The 19,133-nt window shown below is 37.5% G+C and overlaps 1 protein-coding gene across 2 annotated transcripts in view; it reads right to left on the bottom strand.

Annotated features, from left to right (window-relative positions):
* Nucleotides 1–18,693, bottom strand: part of PDE1A (phosphodiesterase 1A) — a 172,899-nt gene extending 154,206 nt beyond the window's left edge. For both annotated transcript variants that reach the window (XM_087949623.1, XM_087949622.1), the window contains exon 1: nt 17,701–18,693. Coding sequence is in view for 1 of the 2 variants with exons in the window: in XM_087949622.1 (XP_087805748.1) it covers nt 17,701–17,804 (104 nt within the window). In the remaining variant the exon portion in view is untranslated. The remainder of the gene's footprint in view (nt 1–17,700) is intronic.
* Nucleotides 18,694–19,133: the final 440 nt, after the last annotated feature.

Raw genomic sequence — 19,133 nt, 5'->3', positions numbered from 1 at the left:
AGGATCCACATCCTTTAAGCTGTGCTAATGATCAGTTCCAGGAGGGCTGCACCTAACATTTGAGTAGCATGCTGGGAGCAACACCTTTAAACCTGAACCGAATTGTGGATGAAAAGTGAGTGGGGCACCTTTGTTTGTGAAAAAATATAAAATTGACTCATTTCTTTCACTGGATAGAGGTATTTAAAATCTCAGGAGTTGCTTTGAATGAAAAATTTACTACAACAAATTTTGAAAATCCTACAACAAGGATAAATGTGTTCAAATTTGAGCACAAATTATCCATAGTAAGTATTTTTTTCCTAGTTTTTTTTTTCTAGATTAGCTATACAAATTGATTTACTTAAAATGGTATGAATGCTTGACATGTATTCACGTGTGCGCTTCCAAGTTTTTCTTTTTAATTTGCTTTTAGTCTTGTTCTTGGCTTATCTTTTTAAAAAATTCTTATTAGTTTTGGTTTTTATGTTTTGTTTAATAAAAAAGCAAATATGTTATATATAGAAACATATGAATGATTCATTGGTAGTTTATAATCTTATATCTCAGAGATGCACGATCACTCCAGGAATTTCCGGTGCAGTCAACACGGTGTTGTAATGTTTGGTGTGGCAGTAGAGGAAATTATTAAATATGTGTGCAATAACATTGAATGTATCTCTCTGTATTGTTGCAATGCACGTTGACAGTTAACAATAATACAATTAATGTAACTTTGTCTTATAACACAAAAATTGCTGGTTTACCAACAGAAAATTGTTTGAGAATCAGTTTGATGTAGTAATTAAGGTGAAACTGGAATGTTCTGTGTTCTAGGACTTCCTTAGGCATGAATTTTGGCTGGGTGAATCCTGGCCAGTCACTCTCTGTCTCTAAGCCTAGTCCACTTCACAAGGCGGTTATTGTGGGGGGAAATGGGAGAAGGTGTTTTATATATGCTGTCTTGACTTGGGCAAAAGCAAGGTGAAACAAAATGCACTAATGTAAAATTTGTATCCACTTTCATCTATTTCCTTCATTTGGCCTTGGATTCTTTGGGGTGAGTGTCCCCTACCAAGCCATTCAAGTAATGTTGTTGGAACCAAAGGCCACATGTAGGATAGGTTTCCCATCCACCCAGGCCTTTCTCAGGCATATCCTATTTTAAAACTTCCAATGTTCTATTCATCTGGGTATCCAACACCTGGCAAAATATCCAGGTTTCAGAGGCTGGCTGGAGCATGCCAGTATAAGTGGCAGCATTGCACTTTCTAGAAAGATATTAAAAGTAGAGGGTAGGAAGTGGGAAGCAAAAGAAGCCCTTTTCCAGATGGTGAAAAAGGGTGAGGAAGGTTTGAAGTATTGATAGGGGAATCCAGAGGAAAAGTAATTGTAAGATGGAAGAGGAGTCCCATTACAAAGGAAGACATATGGCATCTCTCCATCCATTGACTTATTGCTGCCATGGTTGATGGCATTCTAGGACATTGTTCCAGGGTAGGATTCAAAAATCCCAGCAACTGGGTGGGCATGGCCATGCTGGGCATGGCCCACCAGAACTTCTGGGAAGGCTGTTTTTCACCCTACCAAGGGTCTGGAGGCCTCCCCCGGGCCTCTGGAAGGGCAAAAACAGCCTCCTCCAGGCTCTGGAGGCCCACTGGAAGCTGGAAGCAGGCCCATTTCTGGACTTTCTGGAAGACCCATTTTCCCCTCCCAGAGCCTCTGCGCGGACCCTGCACTTACCTTAATTGAAAATGGGCCATGTGGAGACTCCTGGGAGGGGAAAGGCAGGGTGGGCAGGGCCAGTCAGCTGATTAAAATACTGGTTCGGTGAACCAGATGAAAACCTAACATCCAGTTTACCCGAACCGGTAGAATCCCACCCCTGCATTGTTCCTAAAATCCCATACTTTCGAAACCCAAGTGGTGGGATTCAAATGTTTTTACTACCGGTTCTGTGGGCGTGGCTTGGCGGGCGTGGCAGGGGAAGGATACTGTAAAATCTCCAGTCAGAGTTGGTATATGCCGGTTCTCTGAACTACTCAAAATGTCCGCTACCGGTTCTCCAGAACTGGTCAGAACCTGCTGAATACCACCTCTGGTTTCTCCCTCTTTTTCCTTATCCTAGTTAGAATCAGCTGTATATTCTTGTAATCCAAACCATGCGGGCTGGCAGTGGTACAACTTGTGGTCAAACCCATTTTGGAGGATGCCAAAAAAAAAGGGGGGGAAGAGTTTCTGATGCAGGGAGAAATGGAAGGAAAGCTCATCCCTTACAAAAAAAAGACAGAGCCACCCCTTAGGCTTGCCTGTTTTGGAACGATCTCAGACACTGAACAACACAGAAAATTCTGCATGGATTGAATGGGACTGCCATCTTTACTCTTTTAACTGCTCCTCTGTTTTGTTTTGTTTTTTGTTTTTACTAAGGCTTTGCTTTGTTGACTCTTTCCTTTAATACTTGAGAGACAGAATATCTGCTGGGATGGAAATGTGTAATAAATAAATGCTGCACATCATGCTAAATTCATCTACAAACATCTTTAGCAAAAGCAACAACGTCTGGTAAAATTACTTGATTGATTTCTAAGATATAATTTTGGTCGATTCTCAGTTGTAATCCTTTTTTTAAAAAACACACAGTTTTTGTTTCTGGCATCAAATAAATGGACTTTGCATCATATTGCATGAAGCAATAGCCAATGCAAAAGCAACTCCTAAAATTAGTTTCTTGCATATGGTGATAAAATAAAATCTGGAAATTATTGGAAGATGAGAATGTTGATTACAGCGTGAATTAATTTGTACTGTGTTGGAAGAGAAAACAGTTTTATGAAGAAGGAAAATAACTCCCTCAAAGATAGGACCTGGGTAGAATGGACAGTCTAAAATGCAAAACAATAATACTCTTTTTTAATAATTGGGAAAGTGTAAGAGTTTACTATCATTGTAAATATTTTGATGCAAGGAGACACTATTTTGTAGAGTAAACATAATACTGAGTGTCTTTGGCAGCCTCGAAGCTTCTTTGTTGGTTTGCAAAGACCTGGAGGAAAAGCACAATACGAGAAAAATCAACTACATTTGTATAGACATCGAGTGAACTGCACCTAGTATATTGTCTTTGCCATGCTGTTGTCAGTGAATATTGAATTGAATAGAATATTCTTTATTGGCCAAGTGGGATTTGTCTCACTAACAAGGAGTTTGTCTCTGGTGCATAAGCTCTCAGTGTGCATACAAACAACAAAGTAATATAATCATAAGATACCGATGGGAGAAGGTAATAGGAAAGGTTAAAAGATGATAATAAGTATTGTCTTATGTCTAAGGGTAATACTTATGAGGTATTATCATAATACTTATGATACATAAAACTGAATATTTATGAATACACTGAAACTGAATACTCATTTAAATCAGGCTGTGCTCATGCCAGTTGTTCTCCCTGGCACAGTTTGCTTTCACATTTTCATCATCCACCATCTTGTTCATAAATCTCAGAAGGGGCACAGAATTACATCAAAGGAAAGGATCTTAGCCGGGGTGGGATTCTACCAGTTTGCACCTATTCGCTGGAACCGGTTGTTAACATTCTAAGCAGTTCAGAGAACCGATTGTTAGAAGAAATTACTGGCCTAATCCTGTAAGGAAGGCAGGAAGGAAACATTCTGGTGTTGCTTACAGAAACTGCCTCTCCGTTAACCCTTTTTACATTCTTGGCAGGACTAGACTTCCTGTCTCAGAAATGTCTCTGGAGTTTTTTTTCCTTCCTTTGCTGGTACTTTGCTTGTGTGGAGTGACCATTCAAAGTTACAATGGCACTGAAAAAAGTGACTTATGACCATTTTTCACACTTATGACTGTTGCAGCATCCCCACAGTCATGAGAGGCCAGGGGAGGAGATGCGTGCCTCGATGTGAGTGATATTGAGTTGGCCACACCCAGCCAATAACATGACCACCAAGCCATGGCCACCCAGTAACATGACCACCAAGCCATGCCCACCACCTAAGCCATGCCCACAGAACCGGTTGTTAAAAAATTTGAATCCCACCCTTGATCTTAGCTCAAGTTTGCCTACAAATAAGCAGGTCAATGAACCTAAAACTAGCATTTTGCTATGATCATCTAAACATCTTATTGAAAAGAAGATGATTTGTGACTAGACTGAAACTACTATGATACTTATAGTATTATACTTTAGTATAACCTCCTTATCTTTCATTTAGGACTGCCATATTTTAAGATCAGCAAACATCACAATAGGAGAATTAATTCATATTGGTATACTGTATTTGTGTATCAGGGTTTTTTTTTGTGTGAAGCACTTCCCTACCACTATAATGTGCTTAATATGTTTGTTTATTTGTGTCAGAAGCATCAAGATTAAAATTTAAAATATAAAATACAAGATTGAAATATGTTCAAGTTAATTAGGTCTTGTCCAGAAACTAGCAACCTTGATTGCATTCTGTTCTGCTGCCATGAGATCTTCAAGTGGTCATTGATTAGGGACGAAGGGCAGGAATCCCTGTGTGTTGTCTGCATGTCACCACAATCGCAAACTGCAGAAACTACTTTTTAAAAATTTATTTATAAATAAAGAAGACATTTATATCAGAAGCCATAAATAAGCATTAAGCATTATGGCAATATTTATTGCTATCTTGGTCTTTTCTTAGGCATTCCAGATCTAGACTGCAATAATCCCAGAAATCCATTAGATAGCAGAAAACTAACTCTCTGCTTCTATTTATAGCCCTATATGGCATGAAACCTCAATGTCAGAATTATGTGTAAAGTAACCTCTATTTATACTACTGTATATCCTAGCAACTCATATCCATATAATATGAAGTAAAATAATAGGCAATCATGCACCCATTCAAAAAGAAGTCTGTTGAGTTCCATGAAACATATTCTCAGGTTAGCATGTAAATCAGCAGGTGACACTTTACTAGTCTCAGAATTTTTGGAATATGTTGCTGACTGTCCCTTGATGTTGGTAACACTGATTGATGCTGATGGGAACTGAAACACAAAATACATGAAGATCCCAGGTTGCCCATCCCATTCAAAAGCACAAAACTATAAAGTGCTACCGTGCTTGTCTTATTATATGCTTGAGTGCTCTAGTCCACAATTATCCAGCTGATTTATGCAAAACGTTTTAAAACTGCATTGGTAGGGAAGAAAGAGGCAAATGGTTTTGGAGGTATCTGAAAATGCACGCTGCAAATTCGGTAATTGTAAGGCAACATAAACATTCACACGGCGAAAGATATCAGTATTAAGAATAATGAGGTTGCGTTAGAAAGATCAAGTGTGAGAATGGGTGGGGGGGAGTTAACTGCCAATTGAATACTGTATTGGGTTTTGTGCTAGTAAGTGGAAGAAGGAACAGCTCCATTTCTCTGGCAGATAACAGCAAATGTTCACCAGCTGAATGCCAATCTCCTCAATTAGCCCCAAAGCAATTCTTTGGGCCATAATTGACTCTGCTTGACTCACAGTGGGAGTAGTAAGGTCACTGCAGAAGAAGCTGAAGTAAAAATCTGAAAAGCTTTTGATAGCTCTTTTGGGTCTTTTTTAACCAACATCCAATCAAAGTAGATAGTGACACTGCCAAAGTTTATTGAAACTTTATCTGGCTTTGGACTTTGAAATACTTATCACAGCCTGCACTAAAATATGTTAAAGATATATTCAACTGTTCCCCAGGATCAGTCCTAGTCCACCAGTCTCTGTTCTTGCAAGGTGCTTTTAAGTCTGTTTCTCTTCTATTTGTTCCCCTCCTTTTCCCCGTGTGGCATCCTGGGTCTTGGCCATTGCCTGCTTTGACTATAAATCAAATCAATTCTTTTCCTCTGCCAATTCCTTTCATCTGAACCTCCTAAGGCCCGCAAACAGGCTACTTACAAAGGCATTTCACCCTTTGACGCTGACCACTACATCATCAAATCTTTGTTTCTGGTTTAATGTGTGTGGTTTGCAAAACTAGGGATTATTGCTTAGGGTTACATATGAACCCAATCATTATGGCTGCCACAAGCCAAACAACACAAGGAAAACTTAACTCTAATTGTACAAATGCAGCCACGTGTTTCTGAAAAAAAAATAAGGATATTTCAAAAGGCGCATTTTGAACAGCTAGCCGATGTGACACTTGGAAAGAGCACTGCAGGGATGGCATGCCTAGCAATTAAATTGCTAAAGCTGCTGCAGCAAAGTATACTGTGACTCCTTGGCAGGAAGAATATGCTGCGGATACTTAAAAAGAAGGACAGATGGGAGTGTAAGGGTGCCACACTGCACTATGGAAGTTTCCTGCATCCCAGTTTTTGCTTGATGGAGATGTTTGTTCACATTTTTTCACCAGGTCTACCTATCTGGAGCCAATTCTTGCAGATGCAATCCAATGCTGTTTACCAACGCAAAGATGAGGCACCCTGCATGAATGTACTATACCAAATCAGACAAATAATTGATCTATGCTAGAACATGTGGATTGTCTTTTATTTGTTTGTGATTTTCTCCTTTGACAGTCCATCGATTAAACCAAAGACCTTTCACCTAAATATGATACTATTTCATCTGCCTTTGCTGCTGGTCCATGATGGGAGTGACTTAAACTGGGGGTGTTCACAGAGTGTGGTCAAAAAACTTAAAATATTGCCCATGACGTATGTGTGTGGGGGGGAGGGGGGAGGGAGGGAGAGGGAGTTTAATTCTAAGTATACTTCATTTTAACAATTCTTAATGCATCTACTGCATTTTATGTTTGCTCTAAGCTGCAATCAAACCCATGGTTAAAATTAAGATACTTTTGATGGATCATCCATTGTGCTGGATATGTTTTATTTAACCATTGTTTATTGAATAAATAATTAAATAAAATGACATTCAATAAAATAATAAGCCATAAACTGATTTACAAGCCACAGCGATTGTGTTCATTCAGTAGACTTCATTAAAGCAATAGCCTGACTCTGTGAATCCAGGCTGAATTTCCCTCAGCATAACATCACCTAAAATTAGTCAATAAGATACTCAACATTATAGAAGGGGGGCGAAAGGGGGGGGGAACATAACTAACATTATGAATGTAGCTAGGAAAGATGATTGAAGGACTGGTCATTTTCTGCCATGCTTAAACTTTATAGAATATACCACATTTGCCATGGTATAGAAATCTTTAGCAGTGAAACACATATTTCAGTGCTGTGCAAAGCTTCAGCTTGAATCTTTAGTCTGATTGTGTAAATCAAATATCTGACCTTCAGCAGTGACTGAAAAATGTAGAATCTGAGAAACAAATGTATTAAATATTTGTTGATTGAAAGAAAAGTTCAATCTGGGGAATGTGAAAGTATGTGTACCAATGATGCTGTACTGTTGTATGAAAACGAAACAACTTGCAATAGATATTAGATAAATTATATGATGCAACAAGGAATACAGCTCTAAACATTAAAATAACAGAATTCCGGTTACTTTTGTTTGATGGAAAAAAATGGAATGTTTGCAAATTAGATATCAATATAGAAAAATAGAGCAAGTACATGAATATATGTGGTTTAGGAAGAATGTAGGAAGAATGATTGAAATTCCAATCAGAAAGCAAATATATGAAAGAAAGGTGAACTGTCTGGAGGATAAGGGAAGACCAAGAAAGTTATGGATGGATAGAGTGGATCAGATCCTCAGAAAGAGAGAAAAGTTTAACAAACGAGACAATGTATGAAACTGGTGGATGGTGGAAGCAAAGATGTTTTGCAGATATAAAAAGATATAGAAAGTCATAGCAAAATGGTGTTGGTATTATCTCTTGTTCTGATATCATACCTTTCATTTTCTAAATTCTTTTAAAATTAATTATACTTATTTTCTTCATTTTTCGTAATGCTGTTTATTCTAAAACAAAATAGTGTGATGGATATAAATGTATGTATATATAATCAGTAGGTGATTTGAATTCTTGATTCAAATCATCAGATCAACCTGATGCATAAAATTAATTAATCTAAGAGAGAGACAGAGACAGAGAGAGGAGTGGGGCAGAGAGAAAGAGAAAGAGATATAGTTCTTGCTGATTCAGATACCTTTAAGGCATTTGTCATATTTCAGGATTATTGTAAGGAATTTTTTTTAGAAAATAGCATCAGGTGAGGAGCTTTGTTACTCATCGCTAATTATGCATCTTTAATATTTTAGTTACTAGCAAAGGACTATAAAAGAATAGCTATTTGAAATACATGGGGAATTAACTACCCACAAAAAAGGATCAATTATACAATAAATTATTAGCATTTGAATTAATATTGAAATATTCAGAAACATTATTATACCCAGATGAATGAGTACAAATGTCCGAATTCCTCACCAGAGAGTAATTTTCAGATGCGCATGCTGATTTTGAAACTCTGAATGCATTGATGAAAATACACACAAAAATATGTGCATTACAATATATACATACATACCATATTTTACACTGGAAAGTTTCAAAAATGTACAGACTAGGACTGTACACGCAGAAAAATGAGCACAGAAATCCATGCATATCCATAATGCTTTTGGGGTGAAAATCAGAGACTAGTGAAAGTTTCATAAAATCATAACAGAATATTTCAATCTAGATAAGATAGAATCGTGTATTTTTAATTCCTATGACCATTGTAAAAGCAACATTGATTTTTAAAACAACAATAAAAATCCAGGTACAATACAAATCACTTGGTCTGCCGAAAACAAGCAGTATCATTTATCTGGACTAAATCTAAGATTTAATTACATATATAAAGTAGTGAACTAAGATTGGCCTTCTATAGATAGCAGTAAAGTCTTTAGACATTTAAGATAGCAACATTTTTTAATTTCCCCACAATGTATAATAAACTGCAATCTGAAATATTAAACAATCGGTTTAAGCCCATTTGCAGTTGAGGACAAAATGGCATTGTGCCTGGCTAGCTAATAAATCTTTTTAAAAAGCCACCTTACTTTCTCAAATTGTCCTCTATTACAGGAACTGCAGAACTTCTGGGAGGAAACTGATATCAGGACACAGCTGCTATTAACATCGCTAACCACTGATAAGATTGCCAATTGGTCATTTGTTCCTTTGATTAAAAAGCTGGGAAAGGCAAGCAGGATTTACCTTGGGTTTTGGGACCATGCAAACATACAATGTTTAGTGATCCTGCCAGTGAATTAAAACACACACACACACACACTCATCAGATGGGATCAGATCTGTTCAGAATCTTACACTAGGAAACCTTGTCAGTTTACAACACAAAAACGCTATGCCCTAACATTCAAGCAATTATGCATCACTAACCTAGATGCAGAGATGATTTCTGTGTCTGTATTTTACATTAATGAGCATTTACCATGAATTTTAAAAAGACAGTATACCTCAAGACTGGAGAAAAGCAAGGTAGATTGCTGAATTTAATAACACTGGCCAATATGTTTTGTATAAACTACACTCACTCTTGTCAAAGAGTAATCAAGCAGACCTCACTCAAGGGAACTTCTGTTTGCAGCATTGGAACCTCTGTTCATTTCTTCAAAAGACATAAACTCCCTTTATGAATTAACTATTTATTTTTTAATCTTGTAACTTATTCAGAAGAAAGACAAGATAAATTTAAATTTCACCTACAGAAAAAAAAAAGATTAGACAAAAAAAATAATTAGAGAAACTAAGCAAGCCTACGTGTTAAAGACACATTATTGGTATTGGGGACTAATCACTTGCAGAAGTTCAATCCTGACCAGCTCAAAGTTCACTCGGTCTTCCATCCTTCCGACATTGGTAAAATGAGGATTGTTGGGGGCAATATGCTGACTCTGTAAATTGCTTAAAGCAGGCTGTAAAGTACTGTGAAGTGGTATATAAATCTAAGTGCTATTGCTATTAAGGGAAATACAATTTCATCCACAGAAAAATCTACATGATCCGGCTGCCCTTTATTTGATTTGCAACCAATCTCATAAATGGTTCACAAAAACAACATGTTGCTTTTATTCTGATTTGTGGTTAAATACTTTCCAAGAATTTTACACTTTTACACACACACACACACACACACACAAAGGAAATAATTTAAGCTTTCAACTGAGGCCCTTGAAAAGCTAAAGCAAACAGTAACTCCCAGTTGATGGCCACTGGAGGCAGAAATTGATACTTTATTGTAAAGATTCTGACATTCTGTATGTCTGTTCCCACTTTTCCTTGTCACACTAGTTCAAGAGCTGCTCTTCAGAAGTTGCGGTTTGAAGGGCTTCAGCGACAGACAGGAATCCGCGATTGTGCACGGTTTCTGGAGCGCCCCGAGCCGGCTGGTTTCAGGGCTAAGCCACCCCGTAGAGGTGGCAAAGAGGGGGGAGACCGCCAGCAGGGTCGAGGAGAGCCGCATCTCTCCTCCTCAGCTGGCCAAACTCCCTTTCCCAAAGGCGGTAGGAGCGGTGGTCAGAAATGGCCACCTCAAAGAAGAACTCAACCGGAAAAGAACGTGCAGGAGGAAGATAAGAAGTGAAAGTTTTGGCTGACCGGGTTAAGTTGAAAAAGCAATAACTAAGGTACCCTGGAACTTAAATTTTACAAAAGTTAACATCGCTCCCAAAGAAGAGTCGGAAGCAGCGAAAGAAAGTGAAAAGGGAAAGATTTGGCTTTTTTTTCTTCTCTCTCCTTCCTTACACTGACAGCTAAGAGACCTAAATAAGAAATCGGAAAAATCCGCTTTGGCATCAATAGGCAATTAAGTTGAAAATACAATTAAATGCCAAAGGGACAATAAAGATTTCTGGACATTAAAAACTTTTTCTTCTATAAGCAGGAGGGGAGAGAAAAAGAATAAGGGCAGGATCTGGAAGAGGAAGGAGACTGCCTGGATTTTAAAAGAATCTAAAGTAAAATTTCAATAAGACTTCTAAAAGATACATTTTAACTGAAACTTTGCAACTAAATACTAACCCCAGGAAGAGAAAGTGAAAAAAAAAAAAGAAAGTGTAAAAGAAACAGCTTGTGTGTATTTGGATTGCTTGGTGACTTTTGGATTTTTGGTTATTATATTTGAATGACTAAAACTAATTGGGTGGTTGTTTAAAATTTTTACAATGGCATCACTTTTGGATGAATTGAAAATGGAACTTTAAAAATACAAAGAAGATACACAAGAAGGGAAGGGCTCTTTTGGCTTCGTTTTCCAATTCTTAGAAATGGAGATCTGGAACTATGAGAAACAACAAGAAAAGACTGCAAAACAAGAAGACTGGGACAAAGAAGAAGCCATCTTTAATGAACAAGCAACTCTATATGAGGAAGAAAAAGGAAAGGGGGGAAAGAGAATGGAGAACTTAAGACTTAAAAAAACAACCAAAGAAAAGAAAAATAATTAAAAAATAAATATAATGTTGGAAAGCAACAGAGAAGGGGAATGCAGAAGAGGAAAATAGAGGTAGAGAGACAAAGGGGTAAAAAAGGGGAGAGAGAAGAAGAGAGGGAAGAAGGAAAGGAAAAGAAGTTACAAAGGTCCAGAGCAAGATATAATGAAACAGGATCTATTTAGAGATAATGGGTGAAAATCTAACTGAAAAAGGGATTCTGTAAAGATACATAAGATTGTATTGTTATATTTGTAGTAGAAATAACTTTAGAAAATTGGAAACAACATATAATTAAAAAGAGGGATAAAATAGTTAATGTAATTTAGTGAAATGTTTGTGAATAAAATAAATGAAATAAAATAAATGAGAAAATTGAATTAGGAAGGAACAGGAACATTTTAATCAGTCAATGTTTTATAAAATATAAGTGAAGTGGGGGGAATTAACTATGGAAAGTTCATAATTGTTCCCATAGAAATATGAGATCTATTTGAAAAGTAACGTGCAAAATGTTAAGATTTTAATGAATATTAATATTAATGATAGAATTGAATTGGAATGGATTGTTGTTTTAATTATATTATACACTTATAATTTTTTCTTTTTTCAAGAATACAGTGTGTAGTTTAAGAGTGTACCAAGCAGAATCCGAATGGAAGTTATGTATTATATTGAGTGTTATAATTTTAGGGAAAATATATAAAGGCGTCATACTCCAATCAGTAACTACAGGAGAAATTTTGTTTAATGAGAAAAGATAATAGACAATTGAAACAGGACAGACAAAAAATATAAATACAATGATTTGAATTGAGATGGAATAAATAAAATAAAATTAAGAAAATTAAAAGAGGGGAGAAGCTATGTAGAAAATGTAAAATAGTAATAAGATATGGAATAGAATATAAATAGGAGCATGAACCTGAATTTGCGTCTGTACGAAGAAATGTAACCCGGGATTATGCCGCTTTCAAAAAAGATGTTATACTTGTATTTCTTTTCTTTTTGTGAAAACTCAAATAAAACTTACAAAAAAAAAGAGAGCTGCTCTTCAATCCTCCAAGGCATGGGAAGAATTCAGTGACAATATTTTACACAAAAAAGTGCATTGTGCTGATTCAAAACAGTCTAGTTCAGAGGTGTCAAACTCGATTTCATTGAGGGTTGCATTAAGGGCTGTGTTTGACCTTGGAGGGCTGAGGTGGGCATGGCCAGGGTGGGCGTGGCCAGCTCAACATCATTTGTGTCGGGCGGGACCTGTGGTGACTCGAGCACTGTGCCAGCAAAAACAGGCTGTCAACCTCTGTTTTCAGCTGCAACACTCTGCCAGTGAAAATGGAGCTCAAGCTTCATTTTCACTGGCAGAGGCACCGCGGGCTGGTCCTTCAATGTTTCTAGGGCTGCCCCGTGGGCCAGATCTAAGCACCCTGCAGTCCAGATCTTACCCAAGGGCTTTGAGTTTAATACCCCTGATCTAGTTAAAGTAATATTAGCAATGTAGTATTGATTCTTGTAAAAGAAAAGTATAGAAGCTGACTATTGAACCTGGACATAACAAGCAATGCTTTTGTTAAATTAGTGTTCACAAAGCATAGTTGTCAAGTACCCCGTGAGTTCTGGTAATTTTTGCAAATGGAAAGCAAAGGAGATAATCTTTTGATTTTGAAACAAAGCTCAGAAATAATAGGACAGCAAACAGCAATAAAGAGACATACTGTAATTAAAAATGTGAAAGCTCAGTCCACACATACACTGAGAAAAGGGAGAAGAGAAAGGGAAAAGAAGAAAGGAGAGAAAGAAGGAATAGGGTTTTCTTTTGTTCATATTTTTAGGAAAAGTGAAAACCATAATGTCTATGGAGATTTACAGTCATCTAGGTCATGGTTGTCCCAAAGGTGCTTTTTCAAGAGGCAACTGGACTTTCTGGTGTTTCTTTGAAGATGTTTCGCTTCTCATTCAAGCTGAAGAAGCTTCTTGGATGAGAAGCAAAACATTTTCAAAGAAAAACTAGAAAGTCCAGTTGCCTCTTGTGAAAGCACCTTTGGGATGAAAACCATACCATAATAAAAGTTATTCTACCTCTTTATATTTATGTGGCTCAACTATATAACTCATAATTCCTAAACACAAAACTTTTATCTAATAAATTATTTGTTTTATTTGCTAAATTAATAACTGGTTATTCTCCAGATGGGTGCACCACTGGGAGAGTTGAAAGCCCAGGTTAGGGACAAATCATCAAGGAGAAACTCTATCTGCATGGTCACTAAGAGTAGACACCGACATTGATGGCACCTCATCAAATAATCAATATTGTCTAGGTGATTGAGGCAGCCCATATAAGAGAACTCCCTTCGTTTTATCCCAAGTAAATATTTTGCTCTTACAAAGTGACAAAGAAAAAGGAGGTCTTGGCATGCTTTAGTTTGTATTACAAAGCCTGTAAAAAGAATGGATAACTTTGAAAAACTCAAGGTTTATTTATTTATTTATTTATTTGATTTGCCAATTGTTTACAAGATAATAAGTAAAAGTGTATACATAGTTGTGAATACATGAAATGGGTACATATAAGAAAAATAAAAGAAGAATAAGAGAAACAATAGGACAGGGACGGTAGGCACGTTGGTGCGCTTATGCACGCCCCCTACAGACCTCTTAGGAAAGGGGTGAGGTCAATAGTAGACAGTCTAAGGTTAAAGTTTTGGGGTTTGGGGAAGAAACTACAGAGTCGGGTAGAGTATTCCAGACATTGTCCACTCTATTGCTGAAGTCGTATTTCCTGCAATCAAGTTTGGTGCGGTTAACTTTGAGTTTGTATCTATTGTGTGCTCTTGTGTTGTTATGGTTGAAGCTGAAGTATTCATTGACAGGTAGGACATTGCAATGTATGATTTTATATACCATGCTTAAATCAGACCGAAGACGGCGTAATTCAAGGTTTTCTAGTTCTAGAATTTCAAGTCTGGTGGCATAAGGTATTCTACAACGAGTAGAGAAGTGGAGAACTCTTCTTGTGAAATATTTCTGGACTTTCTCAATTGTGCTAATATCAGATACGTAATGTGGGTTCCAGATTGATGAACTGTATTCGAGTATTGGTCTAGCAAATGTTTTGTATGCTCTGGTTAGTAGTGTGATATTACCAAAGAAAAAGCTACGTAGGATTAGGTTAACAACTCTTAATGCCTTTTTGGCTATGTAGTTGCTAGTTGTTAGATCTTGAAGGTTTTAATTTGAGATTTGGGTGGCATGCTTATTTATGATATAAGGCTAATCCTGATTTTAAAAAATCATTCTATTAGGCAATTGATTGGGCATGTATGGTGGAAGTACAAAAGAAGATTGGCTGATAAGATAGCTTTATGGTTATCACCATATAAAGCATTACATAAAAGGAGATGTTACTAGAACTTAATGACATACTGTATCATGACTTGTTGATATTTGAAGAAGAGGCATTCAAACTAAAAACAAGAAAACAATTAGTAAGTGTAAGGTTTAATTGTGGTTGGTTTATAGAATTTTTTAAATATTTAAACTTGATTTAAAAAGTTCTGCTTTTTTCAGAAGATAAATCTGAATTGGACTAAGGTTTATAAAATGTTACTTAAGATGAATCTGGAAGATGAATATGTTAAAGATTTTATGGTAAAATGGATGACAACATAATAATGATAATGCTGAAAAATACTCAAAATGCAAATACTAATGAGACTTGAAGCCTTTCTTCTAGGCATTTGAAGCCATTTGTTGGAAATTTCCATTGAACCTGACTCTCCTCACTCTTAATCCAACACCTTAACCATGGTGTACAGTATATACAACCAAATAGCAATGACACATGTCTACCTCAGCTAGTGTAGTGTATTTGTGTACTCAAAAGATGCCATCTAGAGGGCATGAAGCACCACAGACTAGCTGCCCTTATAATGAAGCCCAAACTGTGAGTTGTGTTCCAATGAAAACAGAGAGGATAGGGCTTATCAATGAGAAATCATCTTGGTTGCTGTCTCCAGAATCAAAGGCTACGTGTCTTTAATAACAGTTGCTATGGTGCAATAGGACAAGAGAGTTATTGCCCTTTGTGAGTTTCCCTGATGCATCTGCTTGGCTGCTGTAGGACAGAGCACTTGCATTACAATGGTGTTGGTCTGATCCAGCAGAACTGTTGTGATGTACTTGTGTTGAACTCACAAGAATTTTAAGAGGGGAAGTCCAACATATTTGGATTATACATGGACATGCACCTCTTGACAAAGTCCATGCTTTGGGGAGGATATAACATTGGATATATTGTTTTTTTCAATGATCCCAGCTTTTCCGGGTATATGTTCCAATTAAATCAATAAAAGATCATCCATCAACCTATTGTAACACCCTTTATTTGGCATACTATGTAGGGTTGGGGTATATATTTTCCCAAGATTAAGTTATGTTGTTTCTGTTGCCTTCACTGGAACTTGCCACAGAAGAAACAGAAGGAAAGATAGTCCATGACTCTCCTCCTTTCAGAAGAACAGAATGGAGATGAAGAAAGATGACATAATCTATATTTCATTAAAACACCAAATCGAAGGGTGCTTGGCAATGGATTCATAGAGACACCAATACAAAAATAATCTATAGCTTTTCCCTTTACTTTTTTTACCTATTATACATGCAATTTTTATTTAATCTTAATTTTTTATTTTACATAGTATTTTGCAGTAAGAAAGAAGATAGAAAACGTGATATAAAAACAAGGGAGAGTTATAAATATGCTACTGTATTGCTTTGAGTTTTCATTCTGTGAATGGGAAAATGCAATTTCTTAGTAAGAAACTATTTCGGAAGCACCTTGAACTCCTCAAACATATATTTGCTTTCCATTGGTACAAGGTGTCTCAGCCTATAACAGTCAGCATTTAAAAACCCATCTCAAACCCAATGTCAGAACTGGGAATGGAATTCCAAATATGCAAAGTATCACAGAATCTTTTGATTTATGCTTTGTTATGTATGTAAATGAGCTATTGATACTTATAGCTTTAGAACTTCCTCTAACTAACAAACCGTAGTTTGGATCCATAGCTGTGATTCTCCACACTTGATAGTTCCACTGAAAAATGGTTCATGCAAGGTGATATGTGGTGAGATTTGATCTGAAGTTACACTCAAGTACAGATTATCACAGTGGTTTTTAAACATTTTGATTCTTACACCTTTATATTCTTAAAAATGTTAGAAGACCCCAAAGAGCCTTAGTTTATGTGGCTACCAGTACCAATATTTTCTACCTTAAAAATTCAACCTGATAAATTTTAAAATATTTATTGATTTGATTTGGCAGAACCTTTGAAAGGGTCTTGGGGACTCACAGGGGTTTCCCAAACCACATTTTGAAAACAACTGCTTTATTAGAAATCCGAACTTGTATGAAACAAAATTGTTTTCATCTGCACTCACAAACCACCCACTATTGGGCAGATAGCACAAAAAATGTATGCTGTTTTTCTTCATGAGCTTTTCTTGAGATAAAATATCCCAATTTCCGCTTTCTTTATGCACTTCCTCTTTTCCATACTGAAAAGAACACTGCCATTTCTGCATATTTTGCAATCTCCCCCATCCCAAAAAAGTTAATTTGGTCCTTTGTCCAACATCTCCAGTTTGCCCTGATTTTGTTCTATGCTTCTACTTTGTGCCTATGTGACTGACTCATGAAAAGTCTTTTTTTCCCTTAATCTGTGACTTCAGTATCCTCTTCCCCATCCAGCTCCACCAGAAAAAAAAACCACTTAGAAAACCTGTTTTAACAGAATCCATGAAGTAACTTCTGAGATTAGCAGAAGGAGGGAAGGAAGGAAGGAAGGAAGGAAGCAAAGAAAGAAGGGAGTTTTACAGTATACATAGTTCAAGGATTAAATGCTGTTCAAGTTCATCTTTCTGTTTCTACTATCCCAATTTCCCTGCAAAAGGGCCAGTTTCTTCTAGCAAGATTGCTACTAATAGGTCCGACACCAAGATACGGTGCACTAGTTGTGATGGGGAAATGATCACATCTCATTGATCAAGAGGCTTAACTGTGAAAATACATGCTACATGCTTTATTCTCCATCACCAACTTTATGTACAGTAAAAAAAAACAATCCAGATTCCCTATGCAATATTCTCTCTTGCTTGGCTTACCAAACAAAGAACATTATTGATTCTTGCTCTTTCATTTGAAATGCTCTGCCCAGAAATGCATTAGTCGTGTTTCCGAAATCCGACAGTTCTTTTTTTTATTATTTTCTGAGAAAGAAAGGATCAAATAAAGAGAAAAGGCAGGATACTCACATCCCTTTCAGGCGTTGCCACATTTTCTCTGTATGACCTCCTATTGGATACTTCAGAGGAGTGCTGTCCATTTTCTGAGTTCCCTCTGGACCTGTGGAGCCCATGGCCCAAGCAACTGAATTCAAATTAGGCTCAGCAGTGGGACGGAAAAAGCTCCTGCCACCCAGCACACGTGCCAGAAGATCCGTACATGTTAGATGGCTGCTCCGTTTTTCTCTCTCGGACACCTAATTAGAATTGCAGAGCAGAGAAGCACTTCTACCTTAGTTGCCTATTCAGTTGGCCATCCAAATTACCAGCCCCACATGCAGGCAGCCCTTCTGATCTCCCCAAAGATTAAATCCACTGAGGCAGGAAATGTACCACTAGCCAACCGTGGAAGGACTTTTCCCCCACCCCTGAAACGCATCCACATTCTTCCCATTACTTGCCTTTGCTACAGACTAACTGCCAGAGTTCTGTGCACTGGAACACGTCGTTGGCTGTTTGAGTCTGTTTTTCAAAATCTACCGGAATCTTTTGGCCATCGCAAAAGAACTGCAATTGCCTAGCCGGTGCAGGAGAGAGATGGAAGTCTGCACTCTGCTGTTCATGAAGCAAGGATGCAATCAGGAAGCAGGTGGCTAATATCAAATCCGAGCCCGCCCTCTGAAAAGGAACATCTGCCTGGTGCCCGCACTTATGCCTTTTCAAGTTGACTCTGAATTGCTTTGCGGAGGACAGAAGTAGCACAAATGTGCTGAATGCATAGACGGAGCGCAAGCCAGCTTTTGCAGCCGCGTACTCATCCCCTGCACAAAGGAAATTAGAGCTCTACAGGTTGCCACTGAAGGAGCATGCTCTAATTGTGACTATTCACCTTCTCCTAGCAACTCGGCACAGTAGGCAACTGTCAGATTAACTAGCTGAAAAGCACAGCCAGTGCCACACAGCCTGGTCTCTGACTCCTTCAGGATAACAGCATGCCTGGTTTCAGAAAGGAAGAGAGAGAGAGAGAGATGGAGAAAGGCAGGGCATGCTGAAAACCACAGGGCCGGCCAAAGGGGCCGGCAACATTAAGTGTGCAAACAAAAAAAAAGCAATCTACAGAGAGAGCTAATTGTTCTGCCAGTCCTGAAGGCAAGTGCCAATTCGATCTTGACGTCAACCCTAGAATTTCAGCTCTGTAGCCAAAGATGAAGTTTCTGAAAGAGGGAAGTGTATATGTCTGCTCTCTCGTGCTTTCTTTCCTGAGATACTAGCTGGATCTTAGAATCAGATCAGCAGTTGGTCTTGACTTTAAATAATGCTATGCTAGTACCTTAAAGCATAACAAGAGAAGGCATGTTTTGCAATGCAGTCAGCTTCTGAGATAGATTATGAAAAAAACAAAACAGGTTGTTTGTTTGCTTTGAAACTTCTATTTCTAGAACCTATTCAGGGATGACATTATG

This window comes from Notechis scutatus, chromosome 1, assembly GCF_049901735.1.
Source record: "Notechis scutatus isolate UNSWTSFEM ecotype Mainland chromosome 1, rNotScu1.2, whole genome shotgun sequence".
Lineage (NCBI taxonomy): Eukaryota > Metazoa > Chordata > Lepidosauria > Squamata > Elapidae > Notechis > Notechis scutatus.
This window is presented reverse-complemented; position numbering and strand designations above follow the sequence as displayed.